The sequence below is a fragment of the Cololabis saira genome, chromosome 4, assembly GCF_033807715.1.
Source record: "Cololabis saira isolate AMF1-May2022 chromosome 4, fColSai1.1, whole genome shotgun sequence".
NCBI classification, from domain to species: Eukaryota; Metazoa; Chordata; class Actinopteri; order Beloniformes; family Belonidae; genus Cololabis; species Cololabis saira.
This window is the reverse complement of record NC_084590.1, coordinates 13,023,425-13,046,693: the sequence shown is the minus strand read 5'-3', so window position 1 is coordinate 13,046,693 and position 23,269 is coordinate 13,023,425. Positions and strand designations below refer to the sequence as shown.

The window sequence follows — 23,269 nt, the reverse complement described above, 5'->3', positions numbered from 1 at the left end:
AAGCCGTCACGCAGCAGTCCTGATGGAAAAACTAATCCGTCACGCTACACTTATGAAGCAGGTGGAAACAATATCAGAGCTCAGTGCGGGTGCCACCCGTGTTGTGATGTGTCAGCAGACGACTGATCCAATATGAAGAGAGCCGGGCCCCAAGACACACGACTGCAATGATAAACAACCTGCAGCACTGCCAGCACTTAAGAGTGGAAAAAGAACAGGATATCAAGCTCCAGGCAGGAAATAATAAACCCACCAGGTCATTATGAACATCAACACAATAAACAGCTGGGCGTTTCAAAATAAACTACACTAAAAACTGATTCAAGTATTTTTTCACATAAAGTAAGTAATACCGTACGCTTTCAATAAGGCCAAGATAAAAATATACTTTCAACACACTGACTGAAATTCTACATATTTTTGAATATACAGGACTGTCTCAGAAAATTATATTATATATATTATATAATATATATTATATTATATCGTGATTTTCTGTAATGCAATTACAAAAACAAAAATGTCAAACATTCTGGATTCATTACAAATCAACTGAAATATTGCAAGCCTTTTGTTATTTTAATATTGCTGATCAGGGCTTACAGTTTAAGAAAACTCAAATATCCTATCTCAAATAATTAGAATATTCTGGGAATCTTAATCTTAAACTGTAAACCATAATCAGCAATATTAAAATAATAAAAGGCTTGCAATATTTCAGTTGATTTGTAATGAATCCAGAATGTATGACATTTTTGTTTTTTTAAATTGCATTACACAAAATAAAGAACTTTATCACAATATTCAAATTTTCTGAGACAGTCCTGTATGCAAAGATGCAAACCTATTAAAAAAAAAGGGAGTTTTATTTTTTTTAAACACAACAAACAAGGTAAAATGTTAAACCTTTTTTTCTGACCGACTTTATTGTACTTGGAAAACAAATAAATCTAGTATTTGACCCTAGAACACTTAAATTTGTGAGAGGGAGATATTTACCAATACTTTTAATCAGTTTTGCAAGTGTCAATATTTTCCAGACACGAAGTTTCAGCTCGACACTACGTGGCTGCTGTCGGCTCATCTTCCAAATGCACCATACTCCAATCGGAGACGGACGTGGGGAGCAGGCACTCGTACCAAGTCATAAGCTCTAGCATTGCTGCAACACTCAAATGGCACTTAAAACGTTACTGTGCAACAAAGAAGTCTTCGTGAGATACGATGCGCTCAGCCCAATGTGGACTCGGGGTTTCAGGAGGAAATGAAATAAATGAGATGCTAGTTTCAGCTGATACAATATAATTGGTTCTTTATTATTAAATCATTTCCACAAAAAATGTAATAGGCGGCAAGGAGACTCATTCTCTTTGCACCAACGCGCCTCCCTGCGAGCAGCCCTCTTTTATGGCCCCACCCAAACGACCTTAATTGGGCAGCTCAGTGCCAACAAACCCACACACAAACATAATCCCATAAACACAATAAGACCAAATAATACACGTTACGATAATCCATCCAAACCTAAATAACATAAACCAAAATAATCAGTGTGCAAAATTATAATAAATAATCTAACTTCCCCTACTACCTCGCACGCCTTGGCCCCTTCCCCCTGCAGGGATGATATAAATACCCGTCTCACTGCACAGCGTGCTTCCACAATGACAAGCATCAAGCTAAGTAAATGGACAAACAAACCAGTTTATGGATATATAACTAAATAAAAGTGGAAAAAAAGGAAAGTAATGGGGACCACACCCAAATTAACACACTTTAAAACTGAATCACCCCCAAGACAGTGACCCACACATACTACGGAAACAGATAAGGAGAGAGGTGGAGATGTTCACTTTCTCACAGTCTTATATGAACTTTCTCCAGAGTTGGTGAACTGTATCTCGGCTTACAGGCACCGAGGACGGACCATCCTAAAGTTAAGACGTGTAATCTGGCCAAATGAATCAGTATTCAAGATTTTTTTTGAAAGAAATTGGTGCTATGCGACAAAAAGGACCAGCAAGTGCACCGGGTTGGTACGGGGTTGTATCGGTGCTCTAGGCAAAGGTCATTTATAGTGATGCACCGAATGTTCGGTAACCAAAATTGTTCGGCCGAAAAAAGCAAAAAAAAAACACTTTCGGTGTTCGGTGGAATAAGTGGGGAAAAAAAACTGAACAATTAATAACGGCGTGTGATGACGCAATCAAATGGAGTGAGGGAGCGTGTGGTGTTAAACGCAGCAAACATGTCAGCATGTCAGATCATTACCTGGATGTGGGAAAAAGCAGAGGACACGAGAAATGATCCAGGCTGAGTTGGATTTGGGAAACCGCTTGGTGATGGAGACGGTCACGGGACGCACAGCAGAGAAAAGGGCCCGTATAACCGATGCGGTGGAGAACCCTCACTGTCTGATATGTTTGTTTGTTCAATTATTATGTATAATAACTGTAAAAAAGGAATTTGAAGCCTTGTATACAAGGCTTCAAATTGCGGAGATCAGCCCCACTGCGACCCGATTAATTGGATTTGAACAGAGAAAATGAAAAAGGATTATGAGAAAAAATACAATAAGTACAGTAAGACAAATTGTGACTGGTGGGTATTTCACTGCATATTTATTTGATTTATGCAATGGTGAAAAAATTGGCAAAATAAATGAAAAACTGCGAAGAACCATTGTTCGGTATTATTCGGTATTCGGTCAACTGTTTATTATTATTTTTGGTTTCGGTTTCGGTCACAAATTTTCATTTCGGTGCATCACTAGTCATTTACACTGATGAAGCATTAATCCAGAGAAACACAATTAGAGTGTGTTTAAAATTACACAACCTTTCTGAAAATGGGCTTTGTACACATTAATAAGACAGACTTATATTTTAGAAGTAGGAAGAGCATGTCCAGATCCACTTGTATTCCAGTGGTTTCTATCTGTGGACATTAGATAAAGGCCATCTTACTGAAATTTAAAGAAGAAATAATGTAGGGCTGCAACGATTCCTTGAGTAACTCCATTACAAAAAAATCATTGAGGAACTTCCTCTGCCTCAAAGCTTTGTTTAATAAAAAAATGGATTTAAAGCTCACCTTTCGCACAGATTATTTCTAGTGTGACAACGTGCTTAAATACATAATAACGGCACTTATTTATTTACTCACATGCCTTTATTATGTATATCTATGGGTACGCATCCCCTATGAAGCGGAAGAAGACGACGGCAGGCTTTTCACGTTTCAAAGTGTGGGAACAGTTTTGAAAACAGTGACAATGAGCAAACGCAGAAAAGCAAAAGTGATAAGAGGAAGAGACCGAATGTTAACGGTGTAGGATAATTTTAAATTAAAAATTAAGGTCCTGGTCCACAGCATTTCTGTTTAAACATATTGGATCTGAATTAAAAGCTGTTCTTTAGTTCTTACCATGAGCCAGATTGGATAAGGCACCTTCCTGAGGATATGTGGGGCCTCGGAGGAGACTGAAGGCACCCCGCTGCACCACAGCACCGAGTACAGCCACGGTTCATTGACGGTGTACAGAGTGAGGTTGATGTGGGTTTCTGAGAAGTTTCTGGATTAAAAAATAAAGAGAAAGAAAAAAAGAGGCATAAAAATGTAGGCTCTTTACTAAAAATACATTTATGCATCAACCTGATAACATTCCATGTTTGTGTGTGGGATCACCTGATTTCACTTGTGCTGGCTTGGTTGTATCTGAGGAGAAGCCTGCTGATGCCCGACTGCTGCAGTCGTCGGGGCGTCTGTTTCACTACTGACGTCTGGATCAGACCAGGTGCTAGCTGTCTTACCTGAGCTCTGTCCTCATCAGGAGTCCACATCACCTTGACAGAACACAAACAAGGACTGAATTTGTATAAATGCAACCTTACTTTGAGATACAGAACACGCTATTCCATTCCAAGTTACAATTTAACCTCTCACATACACAGACAAACGCAGAGGGAAAGGGCTGATTGTGTGCAAATATTTCCTTCTTGTGTAATTACCAGGTTTTGAGGAATCCCAGACTGCAGCACTGCGTCGAGAGTATCATTGATCCAGGTGTCGTAGCAGGGGTGTTGAGGAGGAGGTCTTCGTAGGCTGAAAACCACTGAGGTGTTGTGGGAGGAGGCCAGGTTTAGAAGCTGATCTAGGCTGCACACTTTCTGAGCCCTGATCTTATTCTCTTCACGCTGGGACAGAGTATATGCCGTCCTGAAGGGGTCGTCCTTAAACCAAGGGACAGGAAGAGAGGTCACAATGCTATTCAAAAGTTGTGTAATGTTACCTGTTGTATTGCCTCATTTTCAATAACAAACTAAAAAGTAATACCGTAATACTACTGCTGCTAAAATATTGCGTGCGCGTGTGTATATATTTAATTTGGTGTTGTCCATCTGCTCAGCGGTTGCACAAATGTATTGTTTTCTGAAGTCTTTTCAGAATAGTAATGAATATTGCATTTTAGATGTTTTTAAATCATTTTGGGGAAAAAGGAAAAAAACAAAACAGAAAATGTATAGGAAAATGTGTTTTTAGTGACAAATGTGTATTAAATAATGATAATAATAATGTAAAATAATGTTTAACATTGAAACAACAAAATATCCAAACAGCAATGAATGATTTAGCTAAAAGAAGTCACATCTCCTCCCACGATCACATGTATGGAGGATTTTTTGTGCCTAAATTAAATAAATAAATACATCATTAATTAATTAAAATAGGAATGAAATATATCATTAATTAATTAAATGTGTCATTAATTAATTAAAATTAGAATGAAATATGTCATTAATAAATTAAAATACAATTCATTTTAAGTAAAAATATATATTTATTATTTCAGCATTTCATTAATTAATGACACATTTAATTGATGATTTCGTGTTGCGTGTGAATCATGAAATGTAAAACTGCATTTAATTAATTAATGACACATTTAATTAATGATTTCGTGTTGCTGAATCATGAAATGTAAATGTAAAACTGTCAGTTTCACTCGTCAAACTCAGTGGGCGGGGCTAACGCAAATCTAGTGGAATCCACTGCTTTGGACTTTCTAAACATGACAGCTGTGAGTTTGGAGGATTTTCGTGAACTTTGTAGAGAGTTGGTGAGCGATATCTTCGACCTTGCAGAGTATGTGGAAGCAGGATCTGCTGACCTCGAGCATGTAGCCTGTAAAGCAGAGGAACTGCTCGAAGTTGTTGGAGTTATTTCTGCACTTTCCCATCTTGACTTGATGTGCAGGGGAACCAATGAGGTGTTTGGAATCCGCCCACTGAGTTTGACGAGTGAAACTGACAGTTTTACATTTACATTTCATGATTCAGCAACACGAAATCATTAATTAAATGTGTCATTCATTAATTAAATGCAGTTTTACATTTCATGATTCACACGCAACACGAAATCATTAATTAAATGTGTCATTAATTAATTAAATGCTGAAATAATAAATATATGCTTTTACTTAAAATGAATTGTATTTTAATTAATTAATGACACATTTAATTAATTAATTATATATTTCATTCCCAATTTAATTAATTAATTATGTATTTATTTATTTAATTTTGGCACAAAAAATCCTCCATACACATGGAGTCTTGCAGAGCAATAATTACATAAAGGTGCACAGTTTGTTTAACTGTTTGTACCCATGACCTATGTCATTTTACTTCTTCAAGTACATTAAAACAAATACTATGAGTACTGTACTATCTTACGTAATCTTGCATGACTTGGTGAATGTTATTTCTACGACACTCAAACCATCATACAGGATCAGTGAACATAATCACAAACTCCTCATGACATAGTAGGCTAATGGCTTTATCACACATCAATGAGTCACATTTACTTCCAGTCAAAGCTATAAGCTCAGAGATGAAAAAAAGGTCTTAATTCAAATCTGCATTAGCAGCTGGGAGCTACCTTGAAGAACCACTCTCCTGCATTGAGCTGCTGCAGGTCTGTCCAGTTAAAGAATGCGGCTTCCTCCATCTGCCTGTCTGGAAAAACTTTGTCCACGTTTGTGGTCCTCCGCAGGGTGAGATCGTGCATCAAGAAGGGCACGCCGTCAACACTAGAGATCAGCGGGACAGAAAGCAGAATCTCAGAAACATTGATGCCAAATGCAGAGAATTTTCTCTCTCCAGTCGCTCAGCTAACATTGGTCACATTTCTTCACTTAGAAAAATATATAATTAGTTCAAGCAGACATTTATGCTACACAAAAGGAAAAGGGGATCCACAAAACAACTTAATTTGCAGCTCAACTGCAAACTTAAAAAAAAAAGAAAAGAAAAACATAACCTGACATACTGTACGTGCAAAGATCAAATCATCCGTTTGATCCATTTAATATCGACTTTGTCTTAGAAGCTCATGTTGGTGCGTTATACGACGGAAACAAAAGCTCTAGTTTTTCAAATTTGTTATCCAAATGTTTTATCTTTAAACCAAGGTCACAATTTGAATAACAAATATGATTGTTAATACAGAGAATTCCCTTGTGTGTCTCTGGTCTCCTGCAGGATTGGAGTCCGTCTGCCGCTGTGGTTGTCATCAAGTCTAATTACTCAGCCCTGTCAGGAGCTCACCTGTCAGCAGCTCGCAACAACACACATCCCTTCACGCTTCTCAGGACTACACAGCAAGCACGCGCTGCAAACGCACAAATCCAACTATGAGGAAGGTCACAAATCAAGAAGAAAAGTGTCTCCACATTCAGTTTAGATGCAAGAGTACACACACACACACACACACACACACACACACACACACACCTAACAAACACCGTCTCTTCCACAAAGTCCATCTCTGCCCACGCATGAGTTGACGTGCACAGCCACTATTCATCATGGTCACTTAAGTGTACTCCTAACCCAGTTCCCTCTCTTCCTCCACGTGTGTCTCTGGGGTCGGCCTATCAGCTCGAATCATGCTGATGATGTCACACAACCATCTACTGACTGCTGGCAGACTGATCTGCAGTTGCATTCAGTGCTTCAATCCTGACATGGTTGTGTGTAAGTTTGCTACTGTCCTGTTCAACAGCAGCACTTACTCCAGCACAAGCTGCTGCCCGACATCTATGGACCCTCTCATTATGGGGTTGAGTGACGGCTCCTAAACCAGCTCATCAGACGGAAACTCCTACGACCAAATCCCCCAGCCGGGACATTTCCAGATCTTCCTTAAAGTGTTATAGTAGGGCTGGGCGATATATCGAGATTTTAATATATATCGATATATTTTCAATCGCGATATGGTACGAGACAATATCGTTTATATCGATTATTAAAAAAAAAAAAAAAAAAAAAATATATATTTTTTTTTTTATTTTGATATAGCTTATTTTGTGACAAATTTACTTGAATGTTTTATTTGAGATTTGCACAAATGTTTTGTTATTTGCACAACTGTCAACCTCAGTGGAAAAGTCTGCCTGTTACTGTCTACATTGTATTAATTGCACAGTGTATTTTAATTTAATTGTTATGCAGGAAAGGGATATTTGTTTTATTTTATTCAAGAAGCATTTTTATTCTATATATGCAGGCAGTTTATTTTTATTTCATTTGTTTTATACATTTTGATATTGTGCAGACCTCTGTTAATAAAGGAACCTGTGTGACATTTGGCACGAGGCTTTGTATTAAAACTGACTGTTTTTTTAAGGGTTTGCCTCAGAAAAAAATGAAGCTAACAGAGATGCTATGCTATAATGCTTTGGGGGAAACCCCAATTAAGGCACAGAAAAAATATCGAGATATATATCGAGTATCGCCATTCAGCTAGAAAATAGAGATATGACTTTTGGTCCATATCGCCCAGCCCTATGTTATAGTATAAACAATGCAAAGCAGCAAAATAACATTTTGGTCTGTAATCACTAACATTTGAGGTAGATTATGAAAAGAAACCAGTTCCAACTGCGGTATGTAGTCGGGCGTGGGCATATCCCATAACTAGTGTGGAGAGGTTTTTGAGGAATCAGCATTTTGATTTTTCATGACAACAAGCGGGAGTCATGAAAATTAGACCTACGCGGACTCACCTTGGATGTTCCCTGGTGGCCAGACAGGAGACACTAAATGACCTTTTATTTGTTTGGCTTCATCACCATTCTGTATTGATCGGCAACCGTGTGTGTACCTGATAGCTACGTCAGCCTCCAGTCCAGTGACGTTCATTTGCAGAGATTGCTGGAAAGACCAAAACGTGTTCTCTGGCGCAATCTAGGCACACCGACACAGTAAAAAGACAAACAGATACTGATTACAAATACTGTAGTCCTCTAATAATGACCACACTCATAACCTCACGGGAGGACCTACAGTGACTGATGGAAAATAGAAAAAGAAATAATTGCTTAATAAACACCATTTAATATGGCTTGTTTTCCAAAGTACTGTATTTCTCTCTTATCATGCCATACATGTCATATTGTGTGGAGGTTTGGGGGAATACGTATAGAACTTATATAGACCCTATAGTTAAACTCCAGAAAAGAGCTGTAAGAATAATAAATAAAGTTTCTTATCGTGACACTACTAATAAATTATTTGTAGAGTCATGCATATTAAAATTCATAGATGTAGTATATTTAAAAACATTAGAAATTTTGTTTCGAGTTAAGAATAATAGCCTTCCTGCTTGTTTTCAGCATTTCTTTAAATTAAGAGAAACAAATTATAATTTAAGAAGGCTGTGGGTCTTTGAAAGATGTCGTGTGAGGACTAGTGTTAAATATAGATGTGTTTCATTTTTGGGAGTCAAATTATGGAATCAACTTAGTGATGAAGTGAAACTGTGTAAATCTCTGTTGAATTTTAAAAGAATATTGAAAAGTAAAATAATTAAGGATTACAATGCTAAATGATTGGAGTATAATTTGGTTAAGCAGAACAATTTAAAGGGAAATTTCTCTTTTTGTTTCTTTTCATATTGCAGATAATCTGGGTTTTCTGTTGGAAAGTACAGGGTAGGCAAATATAAGCTTTGGCTTCAGCCTATTCCTTTTTCGGTTACAGAGTTTATTATTATTTTTTGTGTGAAACTTGTATGAAAGTGTTTTGCCATTTACACACACACACACACACACACACACACACACACACACACACACACACACACACACACAGTTTGAATTGCAAATAATGTAATGTAACCGAAATAAACAATTCATTCATTCATTCATTCATTCATTCAAGTTAATAAACAGTAGCATAACATAAAAGAAAAACCTTCATCTGAAAACAAAGGAATGTGTAAGATGAGAAAGGCCTGTACCGTGGATTGCTCTTTAACTCAAATCAATGTAGGATCAATGCTAAAACATCACTGACTAGAGTACTCCCTTTCTTTGAGACCCTGTGAGAACAGCTACCAACTGGGAAAAACAGGGTAGGAATGCTGCTACAATCAATACAGTGACTCTGGGAAACAAGATTCTTGTTACGTGATCTTTTTCCCAGCATTTTTTGTTGTTTGTTTTCCTCGGAGCTTTGAAAAGCCCCTCCTAAGTTTAGATTCCAGTGAGATGATCAAACATTTTACAGAAATACCCCACAAGTGTGAGTAATCGTTTTGAGGAATCATATTTATTTCTTGTGTGTTACGCAACTTTTAACCGAATGTTGCACCAACTAGATACACTCACTGGCCACATCATTAGGTACACCTGGTAAACCTGGTGAAGTGGTGAGATACATACACACCACTTTATCAGGTATACGTGGTGAGGGTAGTGAGGGTAAACACTTCTACAATAGTTAAATGAATACTTGACATACTGCAAGAAAGCAAAAATGTGCTTTAATGTCCATAAATCATATTTTAACAGAGGCTTTGATGCATACTATGAAGCTTCAACAGCCAAGTTTAAAATCTAAAAATGCGTTGGGCTTGGTCTTTGGCTGGCTGATTTAGGCACTGCAGAACATAATGTACAGTATCCCTTCGGTACAACTTAGCAGAGATAAGTCCTCGCTTTAACTGAGCTACATCTGTGGACTTCATTATTTTTATGTGCCCTCTCTAAACCAGAATGGCTCTTAACACCCTGGGTGGGTGGCTTACTGAGAAGCCAGCACTGGATAGATAAAAGTGTATGATCCCTTAATATCCTTTTACCTGAATGTGAAGTTTAAAAAAAAAAAAAAAAAAAAAGAAAGAAGAATTATGTTTTTTCCAGATTTTGTAACTTAGACATCCAGCGACTCACCATGGCTGCTCCGTGGTGGCCAATCACATCAGGGCGTGGTTTTAGGTTGCTTGGGTCCATGATACAGGGGGAGGTGATGTACAGGGGCATCACGTAGAGTCCCATCAACACGCCGAGATACAGCAGGACGACCACCACCTGGAACACTGACAAGGCCGTGCAGCAACAGCATTAGGGCTGGGTGATATATCGAGATTTTAATATATATATCGATATATTTTCAAACGCGATATGGTACGAGAAAATATCGTTTATATCGATTTAAAAAAAAAAAAAATAGGATTTTGATATAGCTTATTTTGTGACAAATTGACTTGAATGTTTTATTTGAGATTTGCACAAATGTTTTGTTATTTGCACAACTGTCAACCTCAGTTGAAAGGTCTGCCTGTTATTGTACAGTGTATTTTAATTTAATTGTTGTGCAGGAAAGGGATATTTGTTTTATTTTATTCAAGAAGCATTTTTATTCTATATATGCAGGCAGTTTATTTTTATTTCATTTGTTTTATACATTTTGATATTGTGCAGACCTCTGTTAATAAATGTACCCGTGTGACATTTGGCACGAGGCTTTGTATTAAAACTGACTGTTTTTTTAAGGGTTTGCCTCAGAAAAAAATGAAGCTAACAGAGATGCTATGCTATAACGCTTTGGGGGAAACCCCAATTATGGCACAGAAAAAATATTGAGATATATATCGAGTATCTCCATTCAGCTAGAAAATATCGAGATATGACTTTTGGTCCATATCGCCCAGCCCTAAACAGCATAGTTAAAGATTATCGACAACATCATCAGCTTTTTGTGAGGTAAACATACAGACAGTTATATCAAACAACCAATACCACCGTTACGTCTGTGTGTGACGTAAATATAATATTCGAGGAAGCAGCTTGTTAGCACACAGCAAAAAGAAAGCCTAGGTCCATCTAGTTGTAGCCCAACTCCCATCCTGAACTTCCAAACATATTAAGTCTTATTTTTTAATCTGCACAGAAAACTAAACTAAAACAATCAGCAGTTTTTTTCCCCCCCAAGATGTGTCAAAATGTGTTACCTTTGGGAAGAGTTAATGTGATACAGCAGGTAAACACACAGTGATCAATGACACGGCCACCGAGGGCAACATGCATAATGCTCTGAATAATGAGGCACAAACACTCACACACACAATAATGCAGTCATTTGAAGGTCAGCCTTGGGGTGGGATTGAGTAGTCAGCTTTTACTACACATAAGGCTTCACTGACCCCAACACCCACAACCCAACACCCACACACACCCTCACATCTTTGATTTTCTACATTACAGTGGCTTCAGTGTGGGAGTGATCCGGTCAAGAGCTTCCCACATCTACCCAAAAGTCAGATCTGAAATGTAAATGACTGAAGATCCCTTTCAATAATTTTAAATTTGATCCAAAAAGACTCAAGAACAAACTGTCTTGTTTAGAATTCTACGGCCCTTATTTTTAACAGCTTGTGCTTTTTATTATTTTACTTCTTTTCTTATCATCTTCTTCTTCATTTTTTCAATCTTATTTGTTATTTACTGTCTAATTATGTCGTGCTGCTTTTAATGTCAATGCAAAGCACTTTGAATTACCTTGTGTTGAATTGTGCTATATAAATAAATTTGCCTTGCCTAGAATGGTCACAATCATAAAGAAGATGTTACATCCAGTTGTGCTGTTGTTCATAAATGACTTCAAGTAAAACTATTTAATGTTAAAATCTTCAGATTAAAATAAGTACATATCAATACATATAAAGATTTACATATCTTACTGCATTAACTATAAATATTCTTTTATCTAGAAGCATGTTCAGTAGCTGGTACATCAACGACCGAATTCCCGAAAGAATCCTCAACTTGGTGACAAAATAATCCAAACAAGATAAGATCACATGAATGTTATCTTGGACACCCTGGGTGGAGATCCTGGCCTCCAGTCTACATAGCGTTAATCATTCACCGCTCCTCTTCAGCGTGACAGATGGTTACATCGCAGAGGAATAAATCACATTCTGTGTTTTAGGAGTACACATACTGAGTTTCTCTGCTCGGGCGACCTGTCCTGCCACAATCCAAGAGAGTGCCGTGACTGCGGCGAGGGCCCCGATGTGCAAGAAAGGACCTGTGGCCTGGGCAGGAGCAGAAATGAAACAAACAGAAACGGAGGTAAAGAAATGCAATAGTGGATTCAAGAGAGAGCAAAGGAAAAAAAGAATCAACGGTAGAGAAGAGAAGAAAAGGAGCCGTGGAATTACAGTCATTATCAGGGACTGAGGCTCTGGCAACACTATTCAGAGATAATAGCTGTAATTTGCAGACGTATTCAATTTTAATAGCTTCAGTCTGAGTCAAACTGAACATCCACTTCAATCACACTCTCCTGGTTGGTAGTAGTCTCACACTGACATATTAATTACAAGTGAACAGTGATTAAACTGTTAATCACTCGAGGACAGATGTGGAAAAGTAATGTGTCACAACAGAACACTACATATTTCATATTTCACACACTGCAATGCTGAATCTGAAAACACTATCATGTAGGAAAAAAAACATACATCAAAGTACATTTTCCATCTAGCACAGTAAACCTAGAGGGGTTTTACTATTGGATACAACACAGGCATGTAAAAGGTTTGATCTCAGTATTAAAAAGCCTTTCAGTATCAGCACAAATCTATGACCGGTCTACATTGTTACGTGAAAATTAGCTTTATGGCTTTGGGAAATCATCAATATATCTGACCTGCAAGGAGATGGGGATAACGTCCCACTCTTGCCGCCATGTTTGATTCACAGATATTACCCCAACAATGGTGGTGAGCAAAGCAGCAACCACTCCTATCTGTGTAGATGGGAAGGAGGAAAGAAAAAACACTGAAAATCAGAAAAACAAAAAAAGTTATTTGAAAAGAGACAAGAAAAAAAACACAGAATAACCTCAAATAGTGCCACTGCCTTTCACACCCTAGCCAGTGTTTGATGACACTATTTAGTTTACACACAGGCAGGTCATTTACTGGGTTTTTGCAAGTGAACCGGTACTACCAGGACAAGTTCAGATGATGGGAAATGAATGAGCACACTCACCCAAACACACACCATCACACATTACATCACACTCCCTTTAACCCACACGCACACATGCAGTCAAACAGAGACGGCTCACATTTGGCACGTTACCTTATGGAGCCAGTGCAAATTCAACTGTTGCCCAAGTGCAACATGGCAAAGTGCTAAAACCTGGAAAGGGAACAAAACAAGACACACCATCACACGGGGAAACTTAAAAAAGCCTAGCTGATACATTTCAGCTTGCTTGAACATAGTATTTTGATGGAAAACAAACATTGCCAACATCTCCTGACTGAGTATTGGGAGACTGACCATTAAAAACGTGATATATGTGAAGCCAGCAGCGGTGGTGGCCAGGATGGGAACAGTGCCATCACTCCACTCCCCTGAGTGGTTGTACAGGGACCTGCAGAAAGAAAAAGAAAAAAGCTAGTAATGATTCTGGCCCTGAGCACTTACACATGAAGGTTTAGAAACATACAGGGTGTTCATGAACCTTTTGTACTGTTTGAATCAACAATTTCTTTCCTTTCTCTCCATTAGAACAAACCAACGCCTTACAACTGCAATCAGACTTTAAAAGAAACTGATGCGGCATACGATTTCTGATTAATTGAGTTATAACAATTCTTAATAATACTGAATTTGCTGACAACAAAGCTTAAAAGATAAATGTTTTGTTGCATTTGTAGCTGTAACATTGAAGTATGATTACTTTTTGCCCTCACAAGTTTTCCTGTATCCATTTCCACTACAGAATTGTTTGTTTTAATCTATGTAATACTGAATCCAATCCAAACACCATGGTTTTTTGCAATCTTATGTTGAAATGTATCACATTTAGACTGTGGAACGATTTGCTCCAGGCGCTAAATTTACGTTTCACTCTGGGTATGGCCTTTTTGAAACAGGATTTTTTGCAGAGGATGACCATGAAAATACATCTATAAAAGCAATAACAGTTTGAAAAGAACTACAGAAAGTATTTCCACCATTTAAAATATTGGATCTGAACTCAACAAAATAGTTCAGATGTAAGAGATGAAACAGAAAACGAAACCTTAAATGTCAAAACATGTGGAAGGGACAGATAAACAACGATGTGCTGTTTCTGAATCAGAAGCCTGTTATTTATAGACAAATATATGACATGCTCTTGAACGCCCTACAACAGGGGTGTCCCAAAGTCGGCGTCCTGCACGTTTTAGATGTTTTCCATCATTCAACACACTATGATACAAATGATTCTGTCACTAACAGACTCGTGCAGACCTTGATGATGAGCTGGTGATGACCATTAATCAGAAATTAGCTGTGCTGATGCAAAGCAACATTTAAAATGTGCAGGAGAGCAGCCCTTGAGGACCATTTTTGGACACCCTAGCCCTCAAAGGAGGAGACATCTGCCACAGGGAGTGATTGTTGTTATTGATAGGTCGATGGCAAATTACTGACAACGGGCTTGTTTTACATTTCATGCTTTAGTATGCGGGAAAATAACAATAGTAACAATGGCAACAAAGAGATGTTATTTTTCCCTATTTCTTTAAAAACAGCCTCCCACACACAATGAGCTATAATGCCTAAAAGTGTTACATGTATAAAAATGTTGTGTATATAAATAGGGCCTCCGCTGCAGAGAAAAATATCCGAGTATGTATTTTGCCAAGATAGCTAGAGACTGTTTTAATCACATGCAAAGCCTCATCAGTGATTCAAATAAAGCCACTGTGGGGTCACTGAGGGCTTTTGAATACATTTATAGTGCAGATGGTCTGAGACAATCTAGTATTATAATACTAAAACATACAATATCAAAGCAGGGATGTCATTGCTTCTGTTATCTGAAGAACTCTGGCAAAACGCAGGAAGCAAAGCCGGAAATGTACTATTAAACAAATATGATAAATGTCTGTCAACCGAAAAAATACATAAACAGACAAAAACCACACACATGACACTGCTGATAAAACTGAAGTGGATGTCTGTTTGGGGTTTTAAAATAAATAAATAAATAAATAATATATCTGAAAAGCAAAAGATTTTGACACGAAAAAAAAAATCTGAAAAAAAAGTGAAACATGCATAAGAGAATAATAAAGTGGGAGTAAGACATCACTGTAACACTTCAGTGAGAGAAAAATATGAAAAAATGTAAATGAGACAAAGGACAACAATAGAAGGGGAAGGTGACTTTGCAGAGGTACATTAGAGCAGGAGGAAAGGGGGAAGGGAAAGGAGGCTACAGAAAAGGCCAAATTATGTGACAAAAAGAAACACTATAACCATCGCACACTACAACATTTTAAATAAGACAACATACATTTTTATCTTTACCATGTTGTAATGTTAATTTACCGTTTGCTCCAGAGAACTTGATGGTTTTAAATACTTAAAGATGCTGAACACAGCTTTGTGCATAAACGCATATTCTTCATATTCCAACTGCTCGTCAATTCATATTTTATGCAATTTAATAATTGTAACCATTTATATTTGGGAATTTGAGAATGTTAAAAGATTCAGCTTCAAAATGCATCAAAAAACAAATGCTGTGAATTTTTAATCATGTTTCTGTGATGCCGTCTGTTGTAGCACAACTAAGTGCATCTCAAAAACCAGCTCAAGTTAATGTGGAGCTGGGTGATGCACCAGACCGGAAATGTTGGATAAGGCATCTATGTTATGCAACGGTGTAATCTGTGGCGGGCTGGGTGGTCTCTGCTCAGATTAGGCCAGAGGACAGATTAAACTTGCGATTTAGAAAATCAACAAGCAAACAAGTATGGCTAGAATGTATGCAGTCTAAACAGTTTGCTGGTAGGCATATGGCTGCAGTTTGACCTGAATACACACAGCGGCAGCAGCTCTTGGGTCGGTCGTATACTCACCAGTTAAATTCATTGTAGTCATTATGTGCCTCCCACCAAAAGTAGAACCAGACGAGCAGCAGACAGAAGGTGAAGAGGAGTATGAGGGACCAGAGCAGCTCCCACTTTAATTGTACACATAAAACACAAAAATACAATGTTTTCATTTTTCACTGGGAATCTAATAGTTTTTAAAAATGTTAAACAAAAATCAGAACAGATATTTAGTTAAACCAACCAACTGTAAAAGCACACCTTCAATTTAAAAAAAGTATCTTCTGAAATTAAAAAAGTTAAATTAACCTTTCACAAACTTTCTCATGGTGAAAACATGGTGCTAACCTGATAAGTGTTCTGTACAGAGAGTATTCCCTTATACACTTTGCTCATTACCCAAGAATGACTTTTAATAACCTCACAACCATTCTGACTAATTGAAGTCCTGATTGCTTCTGCACTTTTGTACCAAGGCAAATGTTTTTGTTAAACTGCAGCCTTCAGTTCAATGTTTTTTTAATCTGTATTTGTTGAATAGTCTAAGTTGGTGAGGTGAAATCAGAAAAAAAATACATAAATAAAAGTATCTTTCAGAAATTTAAAAAAAAAAAGAAGAAAATTGGCATGTACATACAGGACTGTCTCAGAAAATTAGAATATTGTGATAAAGTTCTTTATTTTCTGTAATGCAATTTAAAAAAAAACTAAAATGTCATACATTCTGGATTCATTACAAATCAACTGAAATATTGCAAGCCTTTTATTATTTTAATATTGCTGAGTATGGCTTACAGCTTAAAAAAACTCAAATATCCTATCTCAAAAAATTAGAATATTCTGGGAATCTTAATCTTAAACTGTAAACCATAATCAGCAATATTAAAATAATAAAAGGCTTGCAATATTTCAGTTAATTTCCATCCCCTTTGTTAGTATCCACCCCCTTTGTTATGAAGCCCACAGAAAGCTCTGGTGCAATCAATTAACTTGAGAACTCACATGTTTAGTGAAACGATGTCCACCTGTGTGCAATGTAAGTGTCCCATGATCTATGAGTACATATCCACAGCAAAGACTGGAGTATCTGTACACAGGACGACAATAAGCCGTACGCTCCATAGAGTTGGGCTTTATGGCAGAGTGACCAGAAGAAAGCCATTGCTTTCAGCAAAAAACTAAATGGCATGTTTTGAGTTTGCAAAAAGGCATGTGGGAGACTCCTAAAGTTTATGGAGGAAGGTGCTCTGGTCTGATGAGATCAAAACTTAACTTTTCAGCCATCAAGGAATACGCTATGTTTGGTGTAAACCCAACACATCACCCAAAGAACACCATCCCCACAGTGAAACATGGTGGTGGCAGCATCATGCTGTGGGAATGTTTCAGCAGCTAGGACTGGAAAACTGGTCAGGGTTGAGGGAAAGATGGATGGTGCCAAATACAGAGATATTCTTGAGCAAACCCTGTACGTGGTTGATTTGAGGCTAGGATGGAGGTGCACCTTCCAGTAGGAGACACTGCTAAAGCAACACTTGAGTGGTTTCATGGGACACATGCAAATGTGTTGGAATGGCCTGGTCAAAGCCCAGACCTCAATCCAATAGAAAATCTTTGGTCAGACGTAAAGATTGCTGTTCACAAGTGCAAACCATCCAACTTGAAGGAGCTAATAAGATGTGGTGAGCTCATAGACCTATCCAAAGTGACTTCAGCTGTGATTGCCGCAAAAAGTGGATCTACAAAGTATTGACTTTAGGAGGAAGAAAACATACATTTTTCCATTTCTAAAAAATTGTTTTATGTACATATTTTTCTCATTTCACTTCACCAACTTATACTATTGTGTTCTGATCCATCACATAAAAAAACAACACATTGAACTAAAGGGTGTTATATAATAAAATACGTAAAACATGAAGGGGGGTGAATACTTTCACAAGGCACTGTATATAAATAAAAGCAATTACTCTGAGCACCAAACCATTAATCCTTTATTTGTTAATAGCAAATATGCTCTAATCCACAAAGGAAACACACAAAATCCATGAATGTGCAACATTAACAGAATCTGGGTAAATCTATTTTAAGTGTGCTTCTTGCTGTGAGACAACACTCCAGTGTTGGGTGACATGGAAAAGCATTACACTTCACCTCACTTAGTTTGTCTAATCTACCATGAACCTAGCACAGGGCTGAAATAATCTTTTAGCTCCTGTCATTTAAGGTCCAGGTGCTCGTGGTTTGAAATTTAGCTTGTTGCATCTGCGACAGGAACCTTTTGACCTTTTCTTGAAGCGGAAACACACCTGTCACTTTAAGTGAACTCTGCACACTGGGAAATCAGCCAGTGTGTTACTATGTTTTTATCAAATCACATGTTTATGGCCACCATGTTCACTGCAGTATTAAGATAAAATTCCTTGTTTAAGCAACCTTAGGATATCAAGCTGAATGTTCTGACGCCGAGTGCCATGGATCAGATCAATATCACCCATGTTATCACATCCAACAGATTAAGTAATACCAAGGTGAGAAAGTCCACCTGACCTGACCATAACAACGGCTGCACAGGCCTCTCTGTACAAGGAAGAAAGTAATCTTTGAATACATTTTCTTTAGAAAATACTTCAAGCAGTTACCATCTATAGAGAAACAGCATTGTTACACTGTACAGACATTTACTAAAATTAAAAACCCTGTTTTTACGGCATGCAAGGAATGAATAAGATGCATTCTTGTTACCAAAAAAAAAAAAAGAAAAAAACGAAGACGTCTAATGAGAGACATAACTTTGATGAGAAAGCGCTGACTGGGGTTCCCGTGGCCCTTAATTATTAGCTGGAAACACCTGGGAGATCCGACCTTGCTCCAGAGAGGGGACATTGTTCCGTCCTCTCTCCCTCTCCCTCAACTGTCATCTCCTCCATTCCTCTGAATAACATTAGGCAACCCAGAGAGAGCTGTCACGGTGCTGTTAAAGATATCTCCACTTTCCCTTTTAGGTCCCACTGCTACTTTGTCTTGAATATGACAACCAAAGAACTAATAACTAAAATCATCATCATAATTTACTGGCACTATTCATGCTATTGCTTACAAAAGGCTTACATGTCCTGATACTCTCTTCCTGTTTCCCACCTTGCTTGGCAGCAAAGCTTGAGCAGCCTGATACGACTTGGCCTGTCTTGATGACATCGCATCAAGTTTCTGCATGGCTGGCATTTTATTCACAGGACCACATGGCATGGACCGACAGTGCAACAGAAATCCATCAGAGTCCACCCACGAGCCTTGGGTGTTTGTTGAGCAGAGGATAGGAACAATCATTCATGTTTGGCCTTGACTTTCCTCCAGTAATTCTCTAATATTTCACATGATCTTTTAGAAAAAAAAAGAAAGACGCATGTCCTGTTTTTCTCTCAAAGATATTTCAAATAACTTGGAAAAAAAAATAGATGAGTCAATAATGCCATTTATACAACTGTAGAACAAAAGATCAAATATATAATTTTATAATTACAGAAAGTACTGGAGCAACTGAAAAAAATGGATGCAACAGAAAGAACACTTTAAAGTTGCTATGGGATGAATTGGCTACAGTATATCATAACAAATACAAAATATCAGCTTGGCCATCTATTTGTAACTAAAGTATTCAAGTTGCTGACTCACTAATACTAGAAAGGAACAAATGCACAATTTCTGCAAAAAACTAATCCGTTCAGTTATAAAGTGCCACAGTCCTATTATAGTGGGAGTGCTTTTTTTTTGCAGTCTAATTAATGACTGCACAGGAAGGAAGAATAATTAACAAAAATATGTGTGACAGTATTCTCTTATGACCACTGACTAGCCACTTTATCAGAGGTTGTAGACTTATGTCACACTTAGAAAAAGCAGATATGAAAGGAAAATGGACACGTCACAGGAGATACAAGCAGTATTTTAATAAAAACCTACATGACTCTTTATTTCCTGAGTGACCTTCTGTCGGAATTTTTTTATTTGCCTTTAATAGCCAAGAAAGTCCAATACAACAGATTCAATTTGAAACCAATAATGGGCTTATTAAAAGATTATTGGATTGTTCCATCTATCTACAACAATGTCCTTATGAAGTTTAAGTTTTAAGAATCACTTTCAAAGTCACCTCAAACACCTAAACTTCTTGCTGGAACTAAATTTGGGAACAGAGACCAATTGAGCTCTAATATCTTTTGAACAAGATGAAGTTTAGTCATGAAACGGAGTAAAAGAAAAAAGTAAATGAAACGAGAAACATTTTACAACCCCAGTGGTAAGTTGGGATAAACATCTCTTTTAAAGCTCCAAATCTGCAGTTCCAAAACATAATCATATTTTAACTTGGGGTGTCAAATTAGTGTGTTAATTGCGATTAATTAATTACAGGCATATTTAGCACATTATGTTTTTCACTTAATCTATTTTCTAATCACTAATTTTACTTTTTCTGTTTGCGAGTTGCCTTTATTGTGAAATCTGTGTTTGTGCGGTGGGCTTCTTGTGCTTGAGTTGTGGGTGGAAACGATGGTCAGTCCCACCTGGAAGTGGACACTGATTGGCTGTTACTGTGTGTGGGCGTGGTTAGCAGACGCTGGTAGACTCCCATTGTAGCTGGACAGGCATGGGGGGGATTACTAATTACTTTTTAGGGTAACTATTAATCTTCTAAGCACTCAATAAGAAATATTGGTTCTATAATCCATAGATTTCTGATATCCACTTTAGGGCTGGGCGATATGACCTCAAATCAATGTCACGATAAATTGGTCAGTTTTACCTCGATAACGATAAATACATGATAACATGCATTTATCGTTATCGATAAATAAATAACAAAAAAAGCCTATCGGCATACACAGACAAAACTACGTTTTATTTATTTTTCATACATTTTTTAATTATGGGAAAATGTACGCTGGTCATCGCGGTGAATGTCGATAATGGTAAATATTTTTGGTTTATCGCCCAGGCCTAATCCATTTGCCCTACTTTTCCCTGTGAGGCCGAAAACCAACTACCCACATGACTGAGTCTGTTGTTCTCTTTCCATGGTTCTGAATCTAGGCTACAACATGACGCCACACATGGGATAGTAATCAATCATCCTCAGCAGCTTCTCTACAACACAGTTCAGAACTGCACAGACAAACACAGACAGTACGGTATATTTAAATAAGAAAATAGATGCTGTATGATTACTTAGACAAGGCATATGACGAGCTTTATTTTCTTAAAATTTGCATTTGATATGTAAAGTAAGCAATGATTTAATATGGATCTGAGATAAGATTACTACTAACATTATATCTCTGATTTAAGAACATATATGTATTGCACATTGATGATACCATTCTTAGCCAGATCACGTCAGTGTAGACTCAGTATGCTGCTGGCCATCTCCACATGCCAAGACTGTGGGATGCCTCTGATTTTCAATTTGATGCCAAAGATGAATACATGCATAAAATACAGGGAGAAAATGCTCTTCCTCTTGGCTCCTCTTCCTAGGAGACAGAACATCACATGGCTCTCTTTTCGTCTCCATCTTTACTGGACTTATCACTTCAGTCTCTTGACACGTTCCAGAGCATATCCAGATAAGGCCTTGGCATTTTAATAGCTGTGGTGCACTACTTTATAGGACAACCATATCACCAGAGGGAGGGAGGGGGAGAGAGGGAGAGCGAGAGAGAGGGAAAGAAAGAGCCTTTAACCTTCACAAATGTGAACAACCAGTCAGCAGTGAAAATATCTCCTTCTTAATTTTCACTTCTGGTTGTTGTTTCTTGCAAATGCAAGATCAACAGAGGGGTTCTTAAGCTGAACTCGAGATGTGAGTTCTGCAATCACAGGAAGGTCCAACTGGCCAGAAAGTGCATAGACTTCCTTTCATTGAATTATCTATACGAGAGCCAGTCTGAATCCTTTCCAGTGTGTTCAATTTGCAAACCAACCATCTGCACTGTAAATTGTACTAAAAAAAGTGGCCGTAATTCAACAATCGATTTATCCATCCATCCATCCACCCGCCCATCTCAGAGTCACAACGGAGCAGTCTATCCTAGCTCTTATCAGATGAGAAGTGAGGTACACCTAACAGTTGCCAGAGCATCACATGGACACACAGAGACACGACAACCAACCTCACACAGTCACATTCATTGTCCCATGAATCTTTCCCTCAAAGTTTCAGATAAATTACCTATTAATCTGGTTGCACTGATGTTGGAGTTAAGCAACATATAAGTCCCTCATCCTTTACAGACTTGAACTTCATTTACTCCAAGAGTTCTTACTTTTTGAGCAAACAGCAGATGAAGAGTTTATACTATTAGGACAACAAACGGTTTATATTTGAGCATCTGGTATAACTGTTTCATGTAAAATGGGGAAACAAATTACCAGCCATTACAGAATGCAATCATAAATGCATTAATGAAAATAAAGAAGAAAAAAAACAGATTATTACTGATTTGTTGTAAGTATGGCTATAAGGCTTTAACAATAAGAGAAGGAAACTTCTCTTACAACAAATAAACCTATGGGCACCTACACTTTTGAACTCTCGTTTTTTAAATTTAAACTGCTGCTCCACAGAGCAAATTAAACAACTTTATGCATTTATATAAAGTCCCCTTCCCTACCGCTTTTTCTAATTAAGCAACATCCAATTCTAGTTTTTCTCCAATATTTCAAAGGTTTGGCTAAATGAGACCACGAGATCAATGTCCTATGAAGGTGGAACAACTTTGCTTCTATTTTTGAAGCCTTTGTGTGTCTGAATAGAAGAGAGGCTAAATGGAAATACCCTCAATTATTACTGAGAGGCCAGATCGCCTTGCACTGCATGACGTGTGCCATCTTCCTACAAAGCACCTTGAACACAGAGACGCAGCTCCATTAAAGACAGCCAGTCTGAATGACTCATAGGCGAATCAAGAAAAAAAGGGAATTAAAATGCATTATCTACATGCAGATTAGGAATGAGTCCAACATTTGTTTCAAAGTGAGATTTTTAGTTCTCATGCTCCTTTGATTTTGCTCA

The 23,269-nt window shown here is 37.6% G+C and overlaps 1 protein-coding gene across 5 annotated transcripts in view; it reads right to left on the bottom strand.

Annotated features, from left to right (window-relative positions):
- gdpd5b (glycerophosphodiester phosphodiesterase domain containing 5b) overlaps window positions 1-23,269 on the bottom strand; it is a 51,041-nt gene that overhangs the window by 7,499 nt on the left and 20,273 nt on the right. For all 5 annotated transcript variants that reach the window (XR_009782483.1, XR_009782484.1, XM_061718898.1 and 2 more), the window contains exons 3-13: window positions 16,225-16,328; window positions 13,646-13,739; window positions 13,442-13,501; window positions 13,005-13,103; window positions 12,294-12,387; window positions 10,241-10,386; window positions 8,170-8,252; window positions 5,944-6,094; window positions 4,011-4,232; window positions 3,688-3,845; window positions 3,427-3,574 (exon numbers count right to left, since the gene is read on the bottom strand). Coding sequence is in view for 3 of the 5 variants with exons in the window: in XM_061718898.1 (XP_061574882.1) it covers window positions 3,427-3,574; window positions 3,688-3,845; window positions 4,011-4,232; window positions 5,944-6,094; window positions 8,170-8,252; window positions 10,241-10,386; window positions 12,294-12,387; window positions 13,005-13,103; window positions 13,442-13,501; window positions 13,646-13,739; window positions 16,225-16,328 (1,359 nt within the window). In the remaining 2 variants the exon portion in view is untranslated. The remainder of the gene's footprint in view (window positions 1-3,426; window positions 3,575-3,687; window positions 3,846-4,010; window positions 4,233-5,943; window positions 6,095-8,169; window positions 8,253-10,240; window positions 10,387-12,293; window positions 12,388-13,004; window positions 13,104-13,441; window positions 13,502-13,645; window positions 13,740-16,224; window positions 16,329-23,269) is intronic.